Source organism: Triticum aestivum, chromosome 7D, assembly GCF_018294505.1.
Source record: "Triticum aestivum cultivar Chinese Spring chromosome 7D, IWGSC CS RefSeq v2.1, whole genome shotgun sequence".
NCBI classification, from domain to species: Eukaryota; Viridiplantae; Streptophyta; class Magnoliopsida; order Poales; family Poaceae; genus Triticum; species Triticum aestivum.
In genome coordinates, this window is record NC_057814.1 from 32,161,161 (window position 1) to 32,187,553 (window position 26,393).

The 26,393-nt window shown below is 43.2% G+C and overlaps 2 protein-coding genes across 3 annotated transcripts; both read right to left on the minus strand.

The window, feature by feature from the left end:
- Positions 1-2,520: 2,520 nt before the first annotated feature.
- On the minus strand, positions 2,521-4,365 carry LOC123163662 (GDSL esterase/lipase At5g45910). Its single transcript, XM_044581021.1, has 5 exons — positions 4,089-4,365; positions 3,806-4,030; positions 3,249-3,460; positions 2,941-3,217; positions 2,521-2,810 (listed from the first exon to the last, which is right to left on the minus strand). The coding sequence occupies exons 1-5, from the start codon at positions 4,363-4,365 to the stop codon at positions 2,521-2,523; spliced, it is 1,281 nt and encodes a 426-aa protein (XP_044436956.1).
- Positions 4,366-6,126: 1,761 nt separating this feature from the next.
- LOC123165473 (B3 domain-containing protein Os06g0194400) lies at positions 6,127-9,028 on the minus strand. Of its 2 annotated transcripts, none has more exons than XM_044583124.1 (7): positions 8,802-9,028; positions 8,582-8,689; positions 8,428-8,459; positions 8,153-8,327; positions 7,845-8,051; positions 7,071-7,138; positions 6,127-6,392 (listed from the first exon to the last, which is right to left on the minus strand). In XM_044583124.1, exons 1-6 carry the CDS (start codon positions 8,934-8,936, stop codon positions 7,103-7,105), a joined length of 693 nt encoding a protein of 230 aa, XP_044439059.1. In that variant the 5' UTR covers positions 8,937-9,028; the 3' UTR covers positions 6,127-6,392; positions 7,071-7,102. The 2 variants fall into 2 exon arrangements, with proteins under 2 accessions (XP_044439059.1, XP_044439058.1); XM_044583123.1 differs by having other exon boundaries at positions 8,422-8,459.
- Positions 9,029-26,393: the final 17,365 nt, after the last annotated feature.

Here is a 26,393-nt window from a genome sequence, read left to right on the forward strand (position 1 = left end):
GTGCACACGTGGCTATTTAGTTGCCAGGTCTCAATTTCTGTCGTCGGCCTGAAGCTCTTATCGCTAGTTACTGTACCCGCTCTTAGCAATCATAAAAAAACACATTTTTTGCAAAAATACATTATTACCCTCATACAGTTGTACTGTGAGCTCTCATACCAAAATTGTTTTCTTTTGCAGTGACCATACAAATAAATTTAATCTGACCCGTCCATTCTAAACAAGTTGATCGACCTACACAATGAATGATGGTCTCTTTCTTGGCCCGTGGATGGGGCAAGTCGTATCACAACGACTGACCAATCGAAAACACTACAAATGGTTGGTGGTATCTAACTATATACAATATCTTGGAGAACCGTATATATTCAAATACGTAAAGAACGGAAAATGTTGAACACATTTCTACTCGTGTATAAGGAAGCACGCTGTAGTGTTTGATCTAACCATCTAAAAGGACTGATATCGTGTTTGATCTGGCCAAAACTGAAAGACCAACTTCCGGCTGAAGAGAACATGCATGCATGTTTGTATGGGTGAGTTTTATAATATATTTTAATTTACTTTCTGCAATCATTATTTGCTTCAATACTGTTTATAGATATTAATTGCAGCATATGTGTATGATACGTATAGGTCAGACATCCGTATCCATTGTTGATAATCCAATTATGTGCAGATGGAGTGGTTGTCTCTTGACGACGATGTTGTACCTCCAGATAGGGACAAAAACTAGGCATATTAATATCGTCGATTTTTCATAAATGGCAAATCAATCTAGTGATTACATGAGCATATAGCTATTGACACATTAAAGGATTTATTTGCTTTTCTGGGCCATAACTGCAAAAAAAAAAAATGGCCCCTCCATTTTAGACAAGCAGATGGGAGGACACAAATGTGGTGCTGTTTTTTCGGCTGTATTTGATGGATGGATATACTCACTAACCAAAATGTCGTCTGAGAACCAAAATTCAAACCCGATTCGGAGATGATATGCTCCTAGAAGAGTTTCTCATCTTTGATTTGTAACGATTTCAGATTTGTGTGAATTCGTTTTTTTTTATTTGTTGTTCACTCTAATGCAGATGCGCACGAGCTCCGAAATGTAGCTCTCATGTGGGAGGAAAAAAATATGTTTTTAATATGATACTTCATCATATCGATTTGCATAGCAAATTAAATAGTTTCGGAAGCTTTAGGTTCTTCATATGTCTACAATTAATTCATCCGTGTTTCCACAAATGGTATGGTGAATAGTTATATAAGTTTGAGCCAATTTCAAATGTGCTAATGCACTTTTTAGCAAAGACATAACAAATTAAAATTTTCTCACAAAAAAAATAACTCTTTGGACTTTTCTACATGATTTCATACACCATGCACGGGACTTGTAATTTTTGTGTGTGTAATATAGTTTTGTTTCTGGCCGTATTGTTGCACATAATACTCTTATCTAAAAATAATATTTTAAGTTGGTTATTTGCATCATGCAGAATCATCAAATATCTACAACTAAGATAGGTACGATGCATCTGATATTTATGGAAACATGATCAAAACCATTTGGGATATTTAGAAGTGAATCGCTAGGTTTGGCTTCCAACAAAAAGAAAACAACAACGCAACTAGGAAGAACCACGCTAGTAAATAAATTGCATTGTATCTTTATAGGTCCAACGCAACTAGGATGCGTTCTGTTGCAGTAAACAACTCAATATAGCAGTATGGTGCAACATCGTTGTGCATCAAGTCGTGATCAATATGTGCACCATCTATTTATCTTAGCAGCATACATAGTGCATATAGATTAACCAGAAGTGTGGAGTAGTTCATAGCGTCTTCACCGATCATGGTGTTGCAGTTGTATCAATAGTGAGGAATCAATCTTTTGTTTGTGCATGTTTATAGTTCCTTTTGCGCGAATCACATTCTCAATTTTTATTTGTACTTGTCTCACTTGCACGCCCATTTTGTCAGTGACTTGGTTGACCAAGCTAAGAAAAAGCCGTGCATTTGTTGTATGCACGTATCGATCTTGAATGCATAATCTTTTCTATAGATCAGATTAGAATTGCTATATGCTGCTTGTACGTCTTCAATGGTTGTGACAAATCTGCGTCGGCGGTTCCAAGAGCAGACGCAATGGCTATGATCAGTGAGTGTAATGCGACGCATCTATACTTGCAAGTATTCAATAGGAGTCCGTGACAACATACTGGTAAAACATCTAACTCGCACATACTAAAAAGTGTCGTGATGCCGTCCAAGTAGGTCTAAATTATCTCGATGGCGTGCTGTTTTGTGTAGACACATCTCTACCACTAAGATATCATAATTTTAGATCCATAAATCTCCACCACACTTTTTATTTGTTTAACAATATACAATGGATAATAATTTTATTTAGAAGTACATTTAAACCCATTTTATTACAAGTATGTTATTGAATATTGCGTTGATATGATGGACTACCGTGTCCATGATTCCATGTATCGCATTCAGACGTAGGCAGCTCATTTAAGAGCTAGCTGTTGTAGGCAGGCTGCTTACTATGGTGTTGAGCCAATCTTCAGCGATGTAGTGGTAAGCTGCCTCCGTCAGGTGGACACCGTCCCAGAATAGATGAGTGGACGGATCCTCGCACGTCGTCGCGGCTTCGTCGCCACAAGCAACCGAGAGGTTGTAGTGGTACCTCCCACGTCCTCCACAACAAACTCTAAGAACGTCATCTTTGTTAATCCCTGCAACCACCGCATAATTGAACTCATCAACTTCCGCAATGTTCACCACTGCTCTATTTTCTAAACCTTACAAATCAAGATTTGTGCTCAACAATGAATTCAAAAAGGTGTGCAATATGTTTTGACAAAACTCGAAGCGAAATGAATCTCAGGGCACTTCCAACAATGAAGAGCATATACACAGAATTATACTGACCGAATTTTTCAGGCGCCTTGACCATCTCCATAACGTGGTTGAACAGGTCAGTGTGGATGATGGTCACATCAGGGTGCTCCGCCCGCAGCTTCTGGACGGCGTCTCGCAGCAGAGAGTTGTGGAGCTTCACGATCTCGTTAGGCTCCTTGAGACAACCGGTGGTGGCATCATATTCCGAAGCGTCGGCGTCCTCGAAGGCGACGAGGATCGGCGGCGCGCATCCGGACGGGATCATCCCAGGGACAACTAGAGTCTTCGCCCCGTGCTCGATCACTCTCTTCATGTGCATTAGTTTTCATGATGTTAACATGCATGTATGCAGACTCAAAATGGCAGTAGTGACATGAGCAGCAGGATGAGTCTAGTGGTCTTGCCTCGGCACCCATGGAGATGGTCTGGATGAGATCTGGCACGAATGCTCTGATTTCTTGCATACTCTTCTTCCCGAAGGAGTAGTGGTAGTCGTTGATCCCAAATTCACCCACGAAGAAGAGCGATCTGCCGAAGAAATCCTTGCACTCTGCAATGAAGCATTTCGCCTATTGATTATATACGCACATGAAGTGTTTTGGTTAATGGTACAACGGTTGGAAGAATATATCATTACCATGTGTACTCAAACTCACAATCCAACTCATTATATTTCAACTTAATTATGTTGACATAGTCACCATAGTGATTAATCTTTTTCAATCATTTTTTTTCTATACACTTTGTTTGTGTATGTTCATCGCGTTTGATATTCATCCATAAGATGTTGCATCCTACGCAGTACTTGTCCAAACTCAGGTGGCGGTCGTTACATATTAATTTATGCGCATTTTCAGTTCATTCCGCTGTATGAAGCTAAGTAAGTATATATAACCTTGGTCCGTTTGGCACAAGGAAGGCTTGAGCTCCTCAAACCAGCCAAGCTGCACTTCGAGGCTGGTGTTGAGGGGGAACGGGCTGGCGCCGGGAGGGTCACCGATGTGGAAGAAGCTGGAGTTGAGAGCGGTGGCGCCACCAACGGCGAAGTTCGCGCCCTGCTGGAAGCTCCCCTTGTGTGACAGATACGGTGGCACGAGAGGCAAGCCTAGGCCTTGATCACCTTGAAATACACATATATAGGCAGGAGGGAGGCTACTGATGATTGATAGAATAATAACCGATGAAGTCGATGATGAGGCGGCCGTTGCAGTTGCGGCCAGTGGGGTGGCCACCGAAGGAGGTCATGCCGTAGGGAGGGCGCATCACGACGTCAAAAACGTTGTACCAGCCGAAAACTATGGGGTTGTTGCCTGTGTCCGTGAATGAGTCGCCAAAGGCGAAGATGGAGTCGAACAGCCCGCCACCATGGAGGGAGGCCGCCTCAGCCGATGGGTGCAAGATGGCGAGTGCCACCGCCATGAGGGCAGCCAACACTAACCTTCCACCACTACCCATCTTGATGACTCAGCTCGGTGTACATCTATACTGATGATGAGCTATGTATTTATAGGGAAGCCTCCACCAAGCGCGTGCATGCAACCTCGCATTTGGCACGTTGCACGAGCAGGTTCACATCTTTGTCGCGCCGTCTCATCCATTGTTGGCTTTGCATCGCTTTCAATCGCGCAAAGCTATCAATTTCTTCAATGCACCGAGAGTGATACGCTCATACAATCTGTAGATTAATTGCTGTGTCATATATAAAGGAACCTAACATGTACTATATGAGTAGCATGTCTAGTTTTTTGTCCCTGTCTATATGGGACACAACGTCATCGTCAAGATAATTGCACCATCAACAATGGATCGGGAGAAAATTGATAGGATGGCTGGCCTATACATATCATACACATATTACTACAATTGATTAATATCAACAAAGATTATTTTTTAAGGAAAATAATGGTAGCTACAAATAAATTTGAATTTATTATAAAGCATACTGTGAGACATTCAGGCATATTATCTTTACAACTAAAAATTCAGCAGGAAGTTGGCTCCTTATTTTTTACAAGAACAAACATGGTAACCATCCTTTTTGAGAGGTGAAGATCGAACTTTCCTTATACATTGGGTAGAGATGTGTTTAAAGCTTTCCATTCTATCACATACTTACTTGAATATATATCGCGTCAGAAAGTTTGGGTATATCTAGGACATGTATCATTTCAACATATGCAGATGAAATGCCATCCATTTGCAACGATCTCTACGGGTCGGTCATTGTGATAAGATTTGCTTGATCCTCTCCTGGCCACGAGGCCAATAAGATCAACATATTATTGTGTCTGACAATTAACTCGTTCACAACAGCCAAGTCAACTTAAATTTATTGGTATGATAGCACACGGTAGCACGGATCTAGCGACAAGAGCTCCACGCTGACGGTAATAGCAGGCAAAATAACTGGCAACAAGAGTTTCACGTTGACGATAAGAGCAGGCGCAATAACTGGCAGCAAGAGTTTCATGCTGACAATACAGCATACAGGTGAAAGTGCACCAAATAGTCACGTGCGCACACAGTTCTTCGAGGAAAAGCAATTTGTGAGGCTGTGGGTGGATAGTAGTGATGTGTAGAGATGGACTGATGGTTCTGGTAATGATGTGTATGGTGACCGGCTGTTGGTGCCTGAAATCCATACGTGTCATGTTGGGTTGGAGACTTGGAATATACTGTTACATGAGAGGGATTGAAGATGGGATGGGCAAAATGGTGTGTTTGTTTCTATTGCATCCGTTAACAAGTGTTGAACTTGGTCTGTCCAAGTGTTTTCTCAGTGTTTGCAGTGTCTTGTGCCTGGTCTGTTGTTTCTGTATGACGCAATTTTTTGGCTCATGGACAACAATGAGCATTTGAAAGCTAAGTTCAGTACAAACATTTGTTAAATAGCCTCCTCGAGAATTGCCAAGCATCAATATCAGTATGTCAAAAAAAAAACGGATGTGAAAGATTGATATAAAATCACAGCTACCTCCCACCATTGGATCAATGTGGAAGCATTCTCATCTTCGTCTCACCTTATTTACCAAAGCACATACGATGTTACTTGAGAACCATAAAGCTAAGATCAAACACAGCGACAAGATAACATGTACTCCCTCCGTCCGAAAAAACTTGGTGCTAGATAAGCTTGTCCCTCAAATGGATGTATCACTAACTTGGTGCTAGATACATCCATTTGAGGGACAAGCTTTTTCGGACGGAGGGAGTATATATGATCATAGAAACGAAAGAAATCTGCTAAATTATGCATGCCTGCAGAGTGAATCAAATTGGACATCACAAGAAGTTGGCTGGGAATAAGGATGGGGCATCACAGGCAAAATTTACAAGTTTCGTTGGTTCCCATAGATAAGTCCAAACATAACTACTAGGAGAATCTATGAAGTTAATATTTTTAACACTGTCTGTCACCCAAAAGGCTGAAGACGGTTCACGATCTCCATTTGCAACTCATTGTCCAATTCCTTCAAGCGGGCCTAATTGACCAAAAGACCAGAAATACTTAGTAAAAAGGGAATAATGTTAAGTTTAGACAATATCAAAAAATTATGTATGATTGGAAAGAAATAGGAAAGTAGGGAACTAGATGAAATACGAGTGTTGATGGTCATTGGCAAATGGCAAGCAAGCACAATGAATATGTATAGAAAGTTACAAACTAGTAACCTAACGCTTTTCAATCAGATATGACACATTCATGGTACCAAGACTCAAATGTAGAAACGATTTAGTTGAACTGATGCAATTTTGTCATTCTTTTAAGAACTGTGAAAAAAACTGCCGCCCAGAGGTACAGGTCCACATGCAAAAGTGGAGTACACAGTTCAAATGCCTATATATCTGGGAGGGAAAGATAAGCAGAATCATGCACCGCTCCCACCCAAAAAAATACAATCCCTTAATGCCTGGCATGTAATCAACTAGTTTGGCAGATATAGAAATTTGGCCAGCTTTTTTCCCATGTTCACATCACAACTAACTGCAGTGGAGGAAACAGAGTTAAGTTGAGGTAGAGTAAATGATAATAAAACACATGTTTCACAATTATTTCAGACATGTGAACTACCATGCAGTAAAAGATGCTTAGAAATAAACTTTTTAAAATACTCAATTCAAACTTCCAACTAATACTAACAATAATATGAACAATTTACCTGCTCTAAGTATCTCACACCCTCATCAGTCGTTACTTATAATACGAACTTTGTCTGATAATGTGGACCTGCATCATGTACATAGCAGAGGCTCCATTATTAGCAGTGATACACATGGTTAGACATAACAGAGGCTCCACTATTAGCAGTGATACACATGGTTAGACATAACAGAGGCTGCATTCTTAGCAATAACAGAGGCTGCATTTCATAATATGTTCGTAGTTGTTATTCCTTCAAGAATTGTTTCCTATTCATGTACAATCGCAAGGAGGCTCAAAGGGAACATGTATTTGTAAGGATTGCAGAGTCTGCTTAGAATAAAGGATTGTCGTAGGGGTGTTGTTGTACAGTAATGCTTCCAGCAAAAAAACATCTCTAGTTTGCCATTCTGATTAATTAGACATTCTTTGCAACTTTGACATTCATTTGTAAATAAAACTGCGGCTTCACTCAACAGTTTAAATCTACAACATAACGGACCACAGAGGACCAATGCATAATGTGTACAATTATTACATGACCATAACAAGAATTCCCCATGAATTAATTCAATCAACTGCTTGGGTGTACAAATACTGTGGAACATTCATGATAATGGCATCAGCAGACCACCAAACAAAGAAAGCTTCAAGATTTTCTAGAATCATAAACCGCATTTGGAACGCCATTCTTCAGATATTTGTGTAAAATGCACATCCACTCTCATTGGATATAACATTCCATAGATATACAAAGTTCCAGACAAGGGAATGCAACATGTTAAAATCTCACCTTGAACCTTGTCTGGTGGATGCGCTCGAACACCAGGCAGTCACCATCGACCAGCTTGTGGTTGATTGCGAACGCTTTCCACTGGGCGCTGAGGCCCCACTTGCGCGCAAGGTAGTACGAATCGGACTCGGTACCCTTCTCATCCACCAAAGTGATCCACTCATCACGCTTTGGGAGATACTTGGTGCAGAACTGCTTGGGGAGGCCCTGCAAGTAATCCATCCAAACCGGCACCCGACAACCATCGTCAGTTTCAATCAGGGAATGAACTGAATGCAAGCATGCAGCAGTGGAAGCCTTTTGCTTACTAGCCAGAACCCTCCGGTGACGTGAGACTGGGTCATGGGCTTGACAAAACTGGGGTGGCGGGGGTCCAGCTTGGCCTGCAGCTCTTCAGCCATGTCGGTGGCGTAGGTTCTGGCTTCTTCGGTCGCGTAGACTCGATCGATCAAGTCAGTCCTTGTGCTGTGCGTCCTGCTCCCCCTGCTCCATCAAAAACAACCAAGAAACAGAGTTACTGTACTAGGTACAAATCAAATGCTCGCTGGAGAGAAAGAATCGGGTGAAAGATGATTACCCCCACCTGATCTTCTTCTCAATGTCAGCATAGGTATCCTACACAAGCAAATACACAAAAGAAAGATGCATTCTTCGGTTACTATCTTCTGAATCTGAATGAAGGCAAAAAAATAAAATAAAAATTGAAACCCTTAGCGGGAGCATCACCACGTTGGTACCTCGAACCGGTAGTTGGGCTGCTCGGGGAGGCTGGCGACGCGGCCGGAGCGGCGGGGCGGGGCGTCCCCCGGCGGCGGCCCTCGAGGCTTCCGCTTCGCAGATTTGACCTGCGACACGGACCGAAACCCGGCGAGTCAGTCAAATCAAACAAACAAACGAACGACCAGCCTGCATGCGAATCGACGGGGGAGGAGGCCAGGGGAGGGCGAGCAATCTGACCGGCGAGGGCCTGGGGGCGACGGCGGCGTCCCTGAGGGCGGCGGAGAGGTGGTGCAGGTTGAGCTGGTCGAGCTTGCGCCTGTTCTCCTCCACCTGCCTCCGGCGCTGCTCCTCGTACGCGACCGCTCCGGCCATCTTTTCTCCCGGATTTCTTCTCTCTCTCGCTGCGGCGGCGCGCTGGGGGGAAGGAGATGAGAATGGGGAGGCGGAGGCCAGAAAGGAAAGCTGCGGCGGCCAATAAATTAGACTGGCAGGGCAGTTAGCAGGACATGGTCTATGGACCGCGGACATCTGAACCGTTCGCGCGAGGTGTGTGTGCTTTCTGAACGTGATCGGTGCATGCACCGGGTTCTGGGACGCTGGAGGAGCCAGGCCGAGAGCCGCGACATTCAAACGTTCGAAATCTTTTCCGCTTTCTGAGGGAGGGATTCTACTCTAGTCTATTCTAGGGAGTAGGGGCCACAAGGCAGTGATGCACAGGGGTCGTGCTATTCGTGGCATAAATAGGGAAAGAAATCTCGCCTCCCATTTGAGAAAAAAAAGGGTTCTTCGTGGCACCAGCATAGTAAGCCATGGTGAGGTCAGCGAAATAGGAGTCGAAGTCATGGAAGTAGTTGAATTCGTGGAACGAAGCCGAGCAGTCGCCTCGAGGCGCTCTCCAAAAATTTAACCCCTTCACCTGGTGCAGGGTAGCGAAGGGCTCGCCGCAAGGAGGGGTTCTAGGGAGTATGGCCCACAACCATAAGGCAGTGATGCACAGGGCGGTACTACCTCCGTCCTTGTATTTTAGGTTAAACTTTGAACCGTACATTTATTTTGCAAAATACAAGCAATCTGTCATACAAAATATATTATTGGGTTTGTGGGTTTGTATTCGAATGAAGTTTCCAATGATACCGGTTCTTCTACATATGACCCATATTTTATTATTACGTAAATGAATGGTCAAACTTTAACTCAAAAATGTGAGGGGGCTTCATAAACACGGACGGAGAGAGTAAGTTGATGATTCTGGTGTCCTCATCTTGTTAGCGGAGCCGGCGATGCAGCAAAAATAAATACTTATGGCCTTATCCCCGCCGTGGCAACACAGGTCCTGAGGTCGTCACAGCCCACAGGCATATGAGGGGTGGTTTCCTCACGTCCAACAAGTCAGGTTGTCAGGAAGGGGGGGGGAGGTCATCAACTATGATGATTCCCCGGTTTTGCGATGGTGCCGGGAGTCTTATCAATAGATCCCGCCACAACACGTTCACCATCTATATGGGGTTGGGTCTCCTTGTATGCACTTCTTGTTCTCTAACTCGAAGGTTCGTGCCTCGGATTATTGGTGTTGGATCTCCTGGCAACGTCGAAAATGTAAGCATCTAATTGGGGTTGAGTTTTGCAAGAGGGTCATTTATTGGTCATCAGCTTCACCATGTAATATCAAACCGGATAAAAAGAGTGTAAATTATCAAGTTTTAGCAAAAGTGGTGGGAAACGAGGACAAATCATCGAAATGCGAGAAAAGATGTGGCAAAAGATCAAATCCCCTAGTAGGAACACAAAACATTGGTAGAGTGGAAAACCACACAGTAGTCTGTCTTGGTTCAGGGCTGGATGTGGCTATCGTGTGATGTAATAAGGACTGTAGTCCTGCTTCTGAGTATACAAGTTTTACCCCCATAACAAAAATCAATTTGCCTGGGTTTTTTCTTCAGATTTTTTTTTGAAGAATCTCGTGGAGCTTTATTACTCCCTCCGATCCAAAAAAAGTTCTAACATGATGCTCATAAGTAAAAAGACTGGGTCATAAGGGCACATACAACGCAGGCAGCCAGGGGCGCTAGGAATTAAGTCCTAGCTTTTGTGGCAGTTTCCAAGTTACTCCTAGGGCTTTTTTGGCATCGATGCCCAACTAGGACTCCAGCGCTTAGAAATTACGTACAAAATTCACCTCCTAGCGCTTGCTACTACTGGCCAGGCGCTTGTGAAAAAAATCAGGTCCTAATCGCCGCTGCATTGAACATGCCCTAAGGCACACCCAGCCATATATGATGGCCTGGAACAAAAGAACTATAGTATGCTTATAGCAAATATTGTGCTTCGAAATTGAAGTTTCTCCTTTCATGAATAATGGTGCACCTGCACAACTAGAACTCCTTCCGGCGTTCTCTAATTTCTTGGATGACTAGTAAGATGCCAGTGCTACGTTACGGAACCACATGAAAGTAGAGCAAAAAGTAGCTTAGCTGCATTCGATTACAAAATATTCAATCAAGATCTTTTAAAGTTAATCAAATAACAACTGGATATTTGTGTTTTTACTATTAATGGACATGTGTACTCATGCTACTATACATTACGTTGTTCTACTTTGCAAAGTAGCAAAAAAAAAAAACACTAACGATGTGTTTTCTGGTTGTATATCACATCATCATTTTATCTTGTCCTATGTTTCTAAGGCCGAAGTTTGGAACTATAGTACGTTTGAATCATCATTTCAAATCCCTCCACATTTATTGTGTTCCATTAAAATGATATGCCCCAGTAAAAACATTCTTAAAAAAACATGCTTAGAGCCTACTTGAAATCAGCATAAGCCAAAATGCAGCATACCAAAATGATGTTTGAATGAAATTAAAGGAACCTGAGGGCGTCTAGATGAGATAATAAGCGGAGTTTTCCAAAAATATTAAAGATTTGGTGTCCAACATAATATTTCACATCATTTGTCACCATAGGTTACACAGAAAGATTTCCCCGCAAAAAAAAAGGTTACACGGAAAGATTGATAAGATCTGCAAAAAGGAGAGGATAAGACATATAGCGGGTTAATGCTATGCGTCAGATGATAAGTAAGGATTATTAGCCCACGCATGGAAGTTTTCTGTCAAGAGTGCATGATATTTTTTCAGGATGCCATCAGGAAGAGTCAATGACCAAACTATCGATGATTGCAAATAATATTTGTTTTGGAGGAGCCCATTTTCACCTATCTAACACAACTACGTCGAGTGTGTTCATGCTCAAGGCCTTTCTAGCGGTCCTTATGGCTTTCCGCCGTGAATAAGATATAATACTCAACGCTATGCGGATGTGGAGGGAGCTAAGGGCATGGCCATCGCTCCAGCGTGGACCGCTGCCCCATGGATCCACATCGGAGGAGCTGTCGCCGTGGAGGAGAAGAGCAAAAAGGCCGTCGCTTTGCAGAGCCAAGTGAGCTCTTGCAGAGGAATCCGCTTCCTCGCGGAAAAAGGATGAAGGAAGTAGGGAATGGACGAGAGAGAACTTAAACGAGAGCAAAAGCGAGCCATGGAGTAAAAAGGTATTGATGGAGAGAGAGATAGGTGGACCACCAAGACATGCTGCTTCTGTTGGGTGTGAGATTTTCGTACGATGGCCTCATTATCTTTTTACTTAGGTGGAGGCTGAGACCACACCATGGTGATGCCCCCATAGTTCATGCCCTAAGTGCGACCTCCATGCAGAGATCACACTGACGATATCAGCCAGATCGGTGTGCTGGGCACCATAGATATGGTGCTCGTGCTTGCCGCGGCCTACCTACTGCCTCTGCTTCCCAACGTCCTCGAGCCTGCACATTTTTCTTTTATTTTTCCTTTATTTCTATTTTGTTCCCTTTTTAAATATTCTCAAACATTTTTGAATCCACGGGTATTGTTTCTGAAAATTAAGACATTTTAAAATTTCATGAACATTTTATGAATTTTTGAATATTTTTCAAATTCATGGTTTTTAAAAAAATAAAAAATTTGAATCCATGACAATTTTTTTAAATTCGGAAAATTAAAAAAAATTCACAAGCACTTGTTGAAGATAGCTTTCATCCTCAAAACTTATTTGATGGATCTACATAGTCTAGAAACATATAATTTACACCCTAAGATGGTCAAAATCGGTTAAATGTCATCCCGAGCGGTTTTGCATCAGATAATTTTGCAAACGACCAAGCAAACGGGAAACCCTATTTGACGCTATCTGCGCCAAAGTGTCGACCAAATGCACAGGGGCGCGATTGATTGGCCCGGCCTATCTACATATGCACCTATAGCTGGCAGTTCCTGTTCTTTTTCTGTTTCTGTTTCTTTTTTTTCTTCCTCCTTTTTCTTTTTTCTTTTTCCTCTTTCCTTTTGCTTTTCTTCTTTTTGTGTTTCTTTCAATTTTACAATTTCAAAGTTCTCCCAAATATTCGATTTTTTTTCTTCTTTCCAATTTTCTTTCAGTATTTTAAAAATTGTTTGAAGTTTTAAAAATAGTTCATGTTATACAAATGGTTTTTTGGAATTTTAGAAATTTTTTCCATTTCTGAAAAAAATCTTGTACACAAAATAACCTCAGGATTTTCAAATTGTATTAGATTCAAAATTTTGTTCTGCATTTGAAAAGTTGTACCCAATTTCACTTTTACTCACCAATTTATAAAATGTTCTGGAATTGTTTTTTTCATGTTTTACAAAAGATGTTTGAAGTTATTGAAAGATGTTTCCATTTTCAATTTTATGTTCACATATACAAAAAAGCTTTCAAAAATTGTTTTTCATTTCAAAAGTTGTACCAGTTTTCAAAATATGTTCACCAATTTTAAAATGTTTGTGCTTTCCAAAAATGTTCTGGAATTTGAAAATTTGTTCGTGTTTTACAAAAAATGTTTTCATTTTCAATTTTTTGTTCACGTACACAAAAAATCTTCAGGAATTTCCAATTGTTCTTAAATTCAAAATTTTATTCTGCATTTCAAAAGCTGTACCCGTTTCAATTTTTGTTCACCAATTAAAAAACGTTTTCTTTTTCAAATTATGTTCTGGATTTTGGAAAATTATTCGTGTTTTACAAAACACTGTTCGGATTTTTTTAAAATGTTCGCATTATAGAAAATTGTTCGGATTTTCAAAAGATGTATAATGTTTCTATGTTTTTATACGTTCAAAAAATGTTCGATAATTTGAAATTTATTCGTAGTTTCAAAATATGCTCAGAAAATTTAAATTTGGTTCGCATTTGTCAAAAGTATTCGTAATTTCAAAAGAGTGTTTGCAGTTTATAAGTAATGCTCAATTTACGCCGCTTGTTTTAGTTCATTTAAATTCGAGCCAAATATTTGCCACGAAGGCTGAGTCGGTGTGGTTGCTAGCAAGATGCGTACACACGCGAGAGGTCTGTCGTTCGAATTCCAGCTCGGGCGCAGTTTTCTTATTACGAATTTTTGCTCGCGCAAGTTCAATCCCAATGGGTCGGCCCAGACGTGTGCGAAGGGATGACTTTTTGACCCAAAATGCGTCATATAGATGCTACCCCTTGCGTGTGGCGGCCCCAGTCGTGGCAGCGCACCCCCCAGGCCCATGCGCGGGACAGGTGCCCTGTATTATTCTATATTAAAATAATTATGGATTGGTTCTAAAATTCAAAACATTGTGAATTGTCGTAGTACCAGTTCTTGAATTAAAAAATGTTTGTGATCCAAAAGAATGAACATTTATTTAATAATACTGAACATTTTAATATTTCATGAGCAAATTTAGAATTTGATGAACATAATTTGCATTCAAGAATTTTTTTTAAATGTATGAACAAAATTTGAGTTTGATGAATATTTTTTTAAATGATAAAGAAAATTTGAATTTAATAAAAAATACTAGGTCGGTGAACAAATTTTGGATTTTGGTGAACGTTTTTAAATCTGATGGACAAAAAAGTTAAATTCGATGAAGATTTTTTGAATTGTTGAACAATTCTTTTTACATTGATGAACATTTTTTGAATTCAATGAAGTTTTTTTGAATTTGATGAACTAAAAAATGATCGTGAATTTGAAAAGAAAATTCACAAAAAAATTGAAAAGGTAAAGATGAAAAACGATGAAAGAAAAAGGAAAACAGAAAAAAAGGAAAGGAGAAAAGAAAAATAAAAAAGGAAAAAAGAAAATAACTGGGGGATCTCGCACCCCACATGGGCCGGCCAAGAAGGTGCGCAGGTGAGAGCTGGGGGGTGCACGTCACGGCGCTAGCGGGCGCCCTACGCACCATATAGGATCCGCCACGCACCACTCCCCTCCCGCGCGCCCCTAATGGGCCTGCCCATGAGCGTGGCTGGACGACCACCATTTTTTTCGATTTTTAATTTTTCTTCTTTAAAATAATTTGGAATTTAAAAAAGTTCCAATCTTTTTAAAATAAGTGAACTCTGAAAAAATGTTCCAGAAATCATAAAATGCTTGTGGTTTTAAAAAAATGTTCCATACATCCTGGACCCCAGCAGGGTTGTCCGGGCGTGCACCAACCAGACAGATCGTGAAGCCGCATGTAGCGACCCAACGAGACATGCGGGCGACGATGCCGACAGGCGGGCCCATCCAACAGTCCTTGTCGTCCAGTCTCTCGCGTGTGGGTGCGAAGCGACGGACAACGTCCAAGGACTGTGGCCTCGGGCTTGCCGGACGGTCCACCCGTCATGGCCCGTCCAGCCGGGTCGCCCGGGCGGGTGAGTCGTCCGGAAGATCAGACACCCTGAAGTGGTCCCGGGTGGCCCTCAGGCAGCCACCAAGCAACGGACGGCTCAGAGGCGCTCTCTGAAATTTCAACATTGCTACTATATTTCAGCTTTGATGAGTCTGTATATCTCGACACCGATGCTATTTTGCGAAAATAGCGCCGGCGTCTATAATTTGGCCTCCGCCACTCACATGTTATTCCTATAAGGCTTTTTCTTACTAGTTGTACTTAGAGATGTTATCGTCAAGTCTACAGTTTATAACACGGAGAGTTAATGTATGTCGAGTTCCTTAGACCATGAGAGTATCGAGTCACTTCATACCAAACGATACACTTTGGGCCTTTTGGGGTTTCTCTAACGTCATCTGTAACACGGTGATCATAATAACAACTTACAGGTTTATCGGGAAGTGTGACAAGGGGCAAGATAGCTCAAGTGTCGGATTTGCTCCCCCGGTGATGGAGAGATATTCTCAGGGCCTTCTCAATGTGATGATATCCATCATCGTCTGACCAAACACAGGTGACTAGCTCATAGGGATGCCAGAACATGACAACGAGAAAGAAGAACAAAACCGGTAACAAGGAGACCAGTATAGTGAGCATGTGAATGACTCATGGGGATACTGATATTTCACATCGGGTTTTGTAAAGTATCATGAATTAAAAAGAATAGCATATGGTAACCAAAGGTTCACTCGAATATCATTCGTGTAAACATAGGGGTCAATATGGATGTCTACGGTTCCGCTATTGATCATGTTTATATTTTATCAAACCTACAGGATCACACGCCCTACGATCAACAAGGAACAATATGAAGATGCATATAGGGTTTGGATCAAGGATCCTTCTGACTCCAGAGTGCAGCGAAAGCAGAGAGTCGGTGTAGATCGTACTTGGAGTCCCTCGAACTGTTGATGACGATCCTGTGAACCGCCCTCAATCAATCCCTCAAACGGAAGACCGAAAGCATGACCTCTCTACTTGGTTGCAAACGTGTGGTCTTCACGATTTGGAAGCGCTTCGCCATCTAGAACTAATCGTCACCAAAGAATTAGAGGAAGGAGATTAGAACCACACCAGCTTCTAATTATGAGAATTAGAGGAACTAGGTCTAGCTCTAATTAGTCAACTAGGACTAGCTAGAACTAGAACAAGATGAACTAGAGAAGGCTCCAAAACTTGCTTCGCGATACTTTAGAAAACCCGAGATGCATCGGTATCCTCCTGAGTCATACACATGCTCACTATACCGTCATCCTTATTACCGGTTTTGTTCTTCTTTCTCGTTGATATGTTCTGGCATCCCCGTGACAGTCACAGCTATCTGGCCAGACGATGATGGATGCCGTCACATCGAGAGGGCCCTAAGAATATCTCCCGATCATCGGAGGAGCAAATCCCACTCTCGAGCTATCTAGTCCCTTGTCAAACTTTTCGATGAACCTGTAAGTTGTCGTTATGATCACCTAGTTACAGATGAGGTTTGAGCAACCTCAAAGTCCACCGTACGGTAGGAAGTGACTACGATACTCTCATGGTCCAAGAAACTAAAACACATGCTAACACTCCATGTTATAACAATTGATCTCAGACAATATTATCTCAAAGTATAACAAACAAGTTTGGGTCGATTCAATATGATCGTTCTTCTAATGTCATACTCTCAATGTTGTTTTAGGACTATCGTTTATACTTAGCGATATCCTAATTAAGATCCAGAAAACATGAGCACCAACAACACTTGAGCCAGTCTTAGAGGCAAGACTAGGAACTTATTCTTTACTATTTATTATTCCACACGTTATATGAGTTTTTCACTGAATCGCATATTTTAGGATCATATCAGTTATAGCATAAAATATAAACTCTTATTATGAACACGCAATTATAATAATACAATATTATTGCCTCGAGGGCATATTTCCAACATTACGATCTAGTGAGTTTTAGTGGAGTGTGAAATACGAGAAAATATTCTCAGAATAGTTTCGGGAATAAAAGAAATAGTTTCGAGAGAAATGAGAAGCGTTTCGGGGTTACCAAAAGTGTTTTCGGGAATAATGGGATATGATATATAGGTGGAATTTGTTTCTGAGGATCTAATGTAATTAATATATGACTTAGATAATTATCTAGGAGTCCCTAATAGTTATTTAGAGCCAATGGACTAAAGAAAATATCAATAAGGCCTAGTAGTGGAGAATTATTGGGCCATAAGGCCCAATAAGAGTTGGGCGCCCCCTCCCTCCCCCTACACCTATATACTAGAGGATTTTCTTCTCAAAACAAATACTAGAGGATTTGGCCCCAAAGCGACACACAAGTTCTATTGTTTTTAGAACCTCCTCAAGTTCTCTTGTTCTAGTTATAATTTAGACTTGATCTAAATTAGAGCTAGTTCTAGTTCTCTCTAATCCTCATAATAGAAAAGCCTCATGAGGTTCTCTTCTCCCTCCTCTAATTCTTCAGCGACGTCAAACTCTGAAAGGTGAAGCGATGCTGGATTGTGAAGCCCGAACATGTGCAATCCGTAGAGAGATCGTGCTTTCGGTCTTTGTTTGAGAAATCGTTCATGGGCGGTTCAAGGGACTTCATCAACGATCTACACCAACTCTTCTTCCGCTGTAACTCAAAGTTAGTAATGATACGATCTAAACCTCTAATGCATCGGGATCTTGATAGTAGGGCGATTGTTTGTTTTCTACTATATTTCTCAACATTTTTCTCCACACTCTTGTTCATCATGTTGACCCTCTTAATAATCTGGCTTTCCTACTGCTAAAACATAAGGTAAAATACATAAATGAAGACTAACAATCTTCTCTTCTTTTTTTCCTTAGGATTCTCTATCCACCTTTTCTTTTCATTCATGGAGTAATACATGTTCACGAAACTCGTAAACAACATTAGTCCCCTAATCACTTCATTTATATAAAAATCTATCTAGACGCTTAGAGCAACACCAATGGGGCGACCCATTTCATCCGCCGCCATTCGTTTGGGTCGGCGCGGACAAAAAGGTCGGCCAACGCGCCGACCCAAACGGACACGCGTCCGCTTTTCGTCCGCCTGCCGACCCATTCCCGGCCCATTTTTGGGCCGGATTTGCGTCGGCAAGGACACAATACGGACGCGCGCGCTCGTCCTCTCTCCTCCCCGGGCCCGCTGGTTGGTGGCACATTGGCCTCTCCGCATCCAACAACACACCCTCGCCCGCCTGCTTCGTCGCTGACGCCGCCGGCCATCTTTTCCGATAGAAAAAGGATACATAGTTCTAGCATAGGCAGATAAAAGAAAAGATCAACTACTCGTCATTTTCTGACTCCGACTCGGTAATGTCCTCCTCCGACATCTGGATGTAGGCGTCAGGATATCGCTCATCCTCGGAGTCCCAGGGCGACGCTTCTCCTAGCTTCATGTTCAATTGAGCGGTCTGCTTCCGCGCACGCTTGTCCTCCCGATAGGCGGCTCGCTCCGTCCTCCTCGCCTCCCTCTTCGTCCTCCTTTGCTTGTAGAACTGGCGCTCGTTGACGATGTCCTGCGGGAAGCGTTCGCGCCACACCGCCATGGCATCCACGTCCATCTCGGCGATGGTGAGGCGACGCTGCTGCCTCCGGTTGTCACGACGATCCTCGTCGGTGAAAAGCCGCGGGAGAGGCGCGAGATCCTGCGCCCGCTGGCTCGTCGACACGTCGGGAAAATTTATCTCTCGACGAGGCTGCCGCGTTGTACGCGCGGGCCGCCTCCTCTGCGGTGTCGAAGGTGCCGAGAATGAGGCGTTTCTCGCCAAACCAGATCTCGGAGGAGAAGGCGCTGGAGCGGCGCTGGAGCGGCGATCGCGGACTCCGCGAAAATCCGAAGCGCCCAGGCGGCGCATCGACATGGTGGCGCAGAGACGGCGATGCTAGTGAACCTTTCCCGCGCGCTGGAGCGCCAAAACCAGGGCGACGACATGGCCGCTGGCATGATCTATGCGCGCGCAGTCATGAAATGGATCGGCGCGCTGGGCGCACTGCCAACCCAAATCTAAAAGAGGGCGGACATCGGGCGGGCGGCCGACCCAAACAGACAAGGAAACTACTTCACAGCCGATGCTAAATGGACGATTCATGCACGATTGACGATCAAATGGCCGTGCTGCACTTCATTCAATATTTTGATGGCTGGATGTGTAGAATCGTGCAGCAGTCGTGCATGGAGTGTCGTGTGTGTAGCATTACTGAACGGACAAAAAGCGGACAAAAGCGCCGTCCGTTTGGGTCGGCCAGTTGGAGTTGCTCTTAAATGTCATTTCAATGAGTCATTGGCCTAACATGCCCCGCCATTTCTGGATAGATGGTGGCTCACCTACCAGAGCAAAGAGTCGTGGATGGGTTGAACACCAAAGGAGACCGCTCGATCGGTATGAGGAGCACAACCCCACCTTGTTGCTCTCCCGCCCCTTCACCCCACGTTGCGCGCAACAGTTTTGGCTACTGTCGGCGTTCTGGGAATGGGGGTACCCAGACTTGCATGCCTGCGGCCCAGGGCATGGCTCATCCAGCGGCTTGGTACGACCCATCTTCATCAGCAAACACTCAAGACTCTCGCGAGGGGCCAAGCCTCACGAGGCGGACGACGCAAGACCTCGTCAGGGGCAGCCTTGCTAGGCTGGCTCGCGAGGAGCGGATATGTCAAGGCGAGGAGCACCTCGCGAGGTTCACGTGACGTGAGCCATGACGACCAAGGCCAGGCGGGCGTAGAGTGCCAGTTTCCTCTTTGGTGCTAAGGGAGCGAGCGCAGGCGAGGAGTCCCGAGGCATCAGGCAAAGGTTTCCATATCGATGCAACGAGACCAAGACCAGCAGGACGGCAGGACGGAGGTCACCGCGGAGCCCATGACGGCGTCACCACCAGAGCCTTTGGCAGGCGAAGACTACTTTTGTCAGGATAGCTTGTACTAGCTGTCTCCCTTCAAATCCGGCCATTGTGGGATCCCTTCCCGCCTAATATTTGGGAAGAGGACCCGGGCCTCTATAAATAGGACTAGCCACCACCATAGAGAGGCAACTCATAAGGGGACGGATCATTCGGACCACCCTTGCACCCACCAGCTCATCGAGCCCAGGAACACCTCTCCTCAGGAGGCTGTTCTTCCCTTGTACTTGTTCATCCCCAGCCTACAAGGCAATCCACCTCACCACACTGGAGTAGGGTATTACACCACAATGGTGGCCCGAACCAGTATAAACCCTCGTGTCCCTTGTTCGTCGAGTTCGTCGAGTTAGGCCTTGAGATCGTGGCGAGAGCGAGCTAGAGAGAGAGGGAGATCTTCATGCGCACCCCAGTGTTCGAACCTCAAGGGTTTGCCGGAACCTGTAATCTGACATTTGGCACGCCAGGTAGGGGTGCGCCGAAGCTTCACTCCTCCGCCAGCTTCGCCTCTCCGGCTGGATCGACTGACACGTGACGGCGGCATGGGGCTCAGGGCCCTCACCCCCGCCTTGCGACGGGTGCAGTGGCCGCCCAAGTTCAAGCCGGAGATGCCGCCCCACTATGACGGCGCGACGAATCCATCGATCTTCCTGCTGGCGTACGAGGAGGCCGTTCTGGAAGCCGGAGGCGACGACAAGGTCTTGGCCAACTGGTTCCCCATGGCCCTCGCTGGTGTACCGCGCGCCTGGCTTCTCAACCTGCCAGGATCCTCCGTGGCCTCTGTAGGGTAACATAGCAGAAAACAAAAATTTTCCGACCTACGCACCAGCCCAGGACCACTATGGAGACTGCATACATGGTTTGATCTTTTTCGTTACCGACTCGTAGCGCAGCGGGAAGTAGAGTCGATGACGATCGGCGGTGCAGATCCCCGCAGCTAGGATTTACAACCTCCCAACCGCGAGGATGTATACCCTCATCTGCTCCTCAGACAGCCCTCCGGGAGGCGGTCGAACAGCCCCCCGGACGGTGTCGCGGACAGCCCTTCGGGAGGACCTTCGAAACTCAAACGGTCACTCGGACAGCCCTTCGGGAGGACCTTCGAAACTCGGACGGTGACACGGACAGCCCTTCGGGAGGCACTCACGAAATAAGACCGAAACTACGATCTCTCTACAGAGTTGCACACATACGGTGTCATCTATCCGGCAGGGCTTCGCCGTCCAGAACTAGTTCCTGCCGGAACCCAGACAGCCTTATGGCTCTACGAAACTCTTTTCGTGGGAGGGAGAGAAGAAGCCAGATAATGCATGGCATGTGTATGAGAGCAAGGGATGAGTGTGGAGGGCTGCCCCTCCACCTCTATTTATAGGAAATCCCAAGGGGGTAGGTTAGTTTCACAAAAAACCCAAAATGCACATGAATGAAGTCCTTCCACAAGGACCTAGGAGTGAAACCAAGGAACAAGAGGGTCCCCAAGGGGGGATACCCCATGTGGCCGGCCACACCCCCATGAGGGGCCCAAAAAATGGCTCCTATCCATCCATGTCATCCCCAAGATCTTTTGGAGCAAAGCCCCAAAAGGTGGCTTTCCATAAAGTAACCATAAAGCTGATTTTCACTATTCACGACGACATTTTTCAGCGTCTGATCGAACTGAAAATATTTATGTGGGCTAAGAACATTTCCAGTACCCACTAAAATGATTTTCAACGCGTTCCGAAACAATTTTGGTTTTAGTGATTTTCATCTGCGAAACGCATCTGAAGTGGCTCCGGCAGCTCCGGAACATTTCCGGTTTTTATCTCAGAAAATTCCAAAAAGCTTCCAGAATGATTCTGGCATCCTCCAAGAATTATCAGGCATGTGCCGAAACCAATTTGACTTAATGGTGTATCCTGAAACAACTTTTCGGTATCATCGAAACTTATCCGATGACCTCTCTCTGCGGTACGATTCCGCTGTCCGAAACTTTTTCGGTGATTTTCTCTCAGACTCCCTGTCTAGTATTCAGCAGATAGATGACCCTTAAGCATGTGACCCTATAGGTTCGGTGAAGTATAGACATGACCCGGAACCCCTTCCGATCAATGATCAACATCGGAGCCGTGGACACCCATATTGACCCCTATACCCACACGAATGAATATTCGAGTGAACCTCCAGTTGAGGTGAGCTATTCCTGTTGCTTCACGATATATCACAAACACCTGAGCTGAGATTTATTGCATCCCCGTGGGCCAACACTTTGTCCACTATGCAAGTTACCTCGTTACCGGTTTTGTTCTCTTTTCTCGTTTCGTGTTCCGGCATCCCCGTGATCAAATCACAAAGTGTCTGGCCAGACGATGATGGACACCGTAACACCGAGTGGGCCCGAGTATATCTCTCCATCGTCGGAGGAGCAAATCCCAATCTCGAGCTATCAAGTTACTTAACATACTTTCCCATGAACCCGTAAGCCGCCGTAATAGCCATCCAGTTACGGATGACGTTTAACAAACCCCAAAGTTCATGAAGCAAGCATGAAGAAACTCGATACTCTCATGGTCTAAGGAATTATGCAAACATTAACTATCTCTGTGTTATAAACCATTAACTTGTGACGAATGTATCTCATAGCATAACATCAATTCGGGTCGATTCAACACAAATGTCCTTCCTGACATTGTGCCCTCAAAGTTGCTTGGCATAGACATGCCCATGATTGGGAAAACATAATCATCATGCAACACTTGAGCTAGTCTTAGAGGCGCGACTAGGAATACATTTTACCGTTTATTATTCCACACGTGCATATGGGTTCTCCCCAGAGCCTTTATGGATATACGGGCTCGGGAACCACAGTAGTTATAGCATGGAACATAAACATAATTATGAACAAGGAGATAATCAATAACATTTATTATTGCCTCTAGGGCATATCTCCTACAGACTCCCACTTGCACTAGAGACAATAATCTAGCTTATGCTAATGCACTTCACACCTGTGGCACACCGGTGTAAATATGCTTCGCTTGTGGTATAGCCTGATGTCCAACGGATCTGACGACTTCAGTTCCGTGTGTATCTTTGCATGTCCTCGCGTTTTCACAAAATTCATATTTTGTGTGGACTTGGCTTTGTATGTATGTGAATCACAGGTCGAACCTGGATTCCTCAGACTGAGTTATGGAGCAACTACCTGCAGTAGTGTCCCATTGTCAAAAGCCATCTTGGAACTATACTAAGTTCATGAATGAACTATATGATTCAACATCTTCTTTGTCGCTTCTAAAGCGTCAACATACATAGCCCTTGTTATAGAATTCGCGACAGTAACTAGTTTGAACAAATTCCAACTAACTGTGCCACCACATTGTGTGTTACACAAAACCCTTAATTTAAATCGAAAATCGCATGGAGAAAAGATGAAGACTGTATCGATGTAACATTTTACAACGAACTCTTCATGATCTCTGCTTGCGAGAAAACCATGTCATCAGTACTTTAGTACTCTGTGACATCTTTCACTGTTGTCCCATGATCAGTAATTTGATCACTTTGGTATCCATACTCGCAACACCTTGGGAGTATCGGACATATCTGGTTATTTTACATACCATGGACTACATGATTAATCCAAACACAAAAGTGTGTGGAATCTGCATCATGTATTTTACTCATCAGTGTTTTGGGACACCGAGTCTTGCAAAAACTCTTTCCATGTGACTTTGGCAAGAATCACTCCTTGGCGTTTTAAATGGTAAAAGGTTTTAGCATCTTGTCAATATGTATTCATTGCTTAGCCCCATTAGGTAAATCTATCTCCATAGATCATCATGCCTAATATTGAGGCTATTTAGCCTAAGCACTTCGTCGAAAAACTATTTTCAAATGAAGTCCTAATTTGTGTCAAGAAATTTATTTCCAATTACCAATGTGCCAAGCACATAAGGTTTTTAGAAATATTATTACGCTCCCACTTACTTTCTTGAATTACAAGCATCTTCGTTACCCATTGATGAAGTCAAAACCCCTTTGACCATTTCATCAAAACACGAAGATTCCAACTCCATTTTGCTCTCTTCTGTCCATTGCTGGAACTCTGAAGTTTGCATACCTACTAGCATCCTCTGGATCGACAAATTACTTTGGACTGTATCATATACAAGTCCTAGCTTTCCTTTCCATCAGATGGAAATCCTTTTATCATCCATGTTTCATATCTCATGATTGAAATATGTATTAATTGCTAGTTCAACCCGAACCGACTTTAAGCATCGCTACGATGAAAACAACCTCATCGTAGTCAACTCTTGAACTTGTTATTTCAACAAGTCGAGCTTTATGGATAAAACATTTTTATCCGTATCAGTTTTAAGTTCCATAAATATTCGTTAGACTCTAAGTCTTCCGAAAGGTGTATCAAGGTTTTAATCTTGAATCACTTATATGGAAACTAACTCGGGTTGTATTGGCATTTAGCCAATTCTGGAGTCAGGGCCCATCAACGCTTCCTTGTGTATCGTAGGTATAATGTTGTCTAACAACAATATCTCGTTTGCGCACCTGAGAGGTTTGCACGAGCCTTGCCTACGTGGTTCAGCTGCAAGTTCGACCGAAGTTCATACATTTTATTGTAGAGACTTCCGTATCAGTCGCAGTAGGAAACTCTGGAATTACTTCCAAGGTCTCTTTCCTTTGATCTGATGAAGATACTGTTTATCTCGTCGAGTTGCACTATTCTCCCACTCACCTTTTAGAAAGAACCATTCTCTTTAAAAGCATACCGTTCTTTGTGGCAAACCTATTTGCCTCGGTATACTGAGGGAGGAATACCCAATGACTTGGGATAACCTACAAAGTAGCACTTGTCTGATTTGGAATAGGTTTGTAACCTTTTACACAAGCCCCATATTCCAAATGTTAAGAAAAGATACAACATAGTTGGGCGTACCATACCATGGCTTCATTTCAACAGACCCGATGTAGCTCTTTTCAGTGTAAAAGCCGCAGTCTCTAAAGCATCACTTTAAAAAGGATAATGGCAAATTTATTATGTCATCTTTGACCTTACCATGTCATAAATGGTTAGATTACATCTCCACGGTCTTTTCACTTGCAGTGGTGTTCCGGGAGGTGCAAGTTATGAAACCCCTTTCACAACTCATCAGACATTCGCTAAACATGTAACTCAAATATTCCTTTGTGCAATCAAATTGCAGAAACATAATTTTCTTGTTACAATAACTTCTACTTCATTTTTGAAAACCTTTCGAATGATGTCAAAAGATCCAGACTTACGTCTCATCAAGTAAATATCCATATATCTACTTGAGTCATTTCTGAAGATAAATAAATCCACCACTAACAACACTTATCGGACTACACACATCAAATGTGTGATCACTAATAAGTTTGTTGTTCGTTCCTTATGGCCTGTGAACGGTATTTTAGTCACTTCACTTTTTGGAGGAAAGTTGCAAGTGTCAGATGATTCAAAATCAAAAAGACTTCAAAATCCATCATAATGGAATTTTCCATGCGGGTTTCTCCAATGTGACCAAATGTAGTGCCACACTTGTGTGGTATTCTTTTAGTCTTGCGACATTTAGCGTCAGTGTTATGGATGTATCATATTACCCTCAATATTCATAACATACGTCCCATCGATGATGGAAGTATGGCCCTTATGTTATTCATAATACTTAACAACAATTGTTGTTTTTATGAACAACTCTTTTGCAACAAACATTGTGCAATGGGCTAGAGTGTATGAAACTCTAAAATGAATTATGAAAGTAAACCCAGAGGTATTTTATTATTATCAATATTCATAACATACATCTCATTCATAATGAAAGTATGGCCCTTGTGTTATTCATAACATCGAACATAAAAAGTTCTCTTATGAACAACCTTCTTGCAAGATGCCTTATGCAATGGGATAGAGTTTGTAAAACTCTAAATGAATTATGAAAATAAATACAGACGGCAATACACCGATGGAAGGTATAGTAACATTTACTATGTTCCCTGTGTATACCTTAACCTCATTTCTAGCTAGTCTTTCAGGCCATAGTAGTTCTTACATCGAGTTGCAACAGAATGCAATCGAGCGGGCATTTTTGTGATGAACTCACAATACCCAAGAATTAGTGATTAACATGTTTAACCATAATTCGCAAGAACTATAT

Bases quoted from the DNA above. Each gene is read 5' to 3' on its own strand.
- LOC123163662 (XM_044581021.1), bottom strand. From the start codon at position 4,365: ATGGGTAGTGGTGGAAGGTTAGTGTTGGCTGCCCTCATGGCGGTGGCA. The intron at 3,461-3,805 runs GTTATATATACT...GCTTCATTGCAG, and splicing joins CTTGTGCCAAACGGACCAAG to AGTGCAAGGATTTCTTCGGC. The intron at 2,811-2,940 runs GTCAGTATAATT...TTGATTTGTAAG, and splicing joins CAAGGCGCCTGAAAAATTCG to GTTTAGAAAATAGAGCAGTG.
- LOC123165473 (XM_044583123.1), bottom strand. From the start codon at position 8,936: ATGGCCGGAGCGGTCGCGTACGAGGAGCAGCGCCGGAGGCAGGTGGAG. The intron at 8,328-8,421 runs GTAATCATCTTT...TTGATGGAGCAG, and splicing joins GAGAAGAAGATCAGGTGGGG to GGGGAGCAGGACGCACAGCA. The intron at 8,052-8,152 runs GTAAGCAAAAGG...GATTACTTGCAG, and splicing joins TCACCGGAGGGTTCTGGCTA to GGCCTCCCCAAGCAGTTCTG.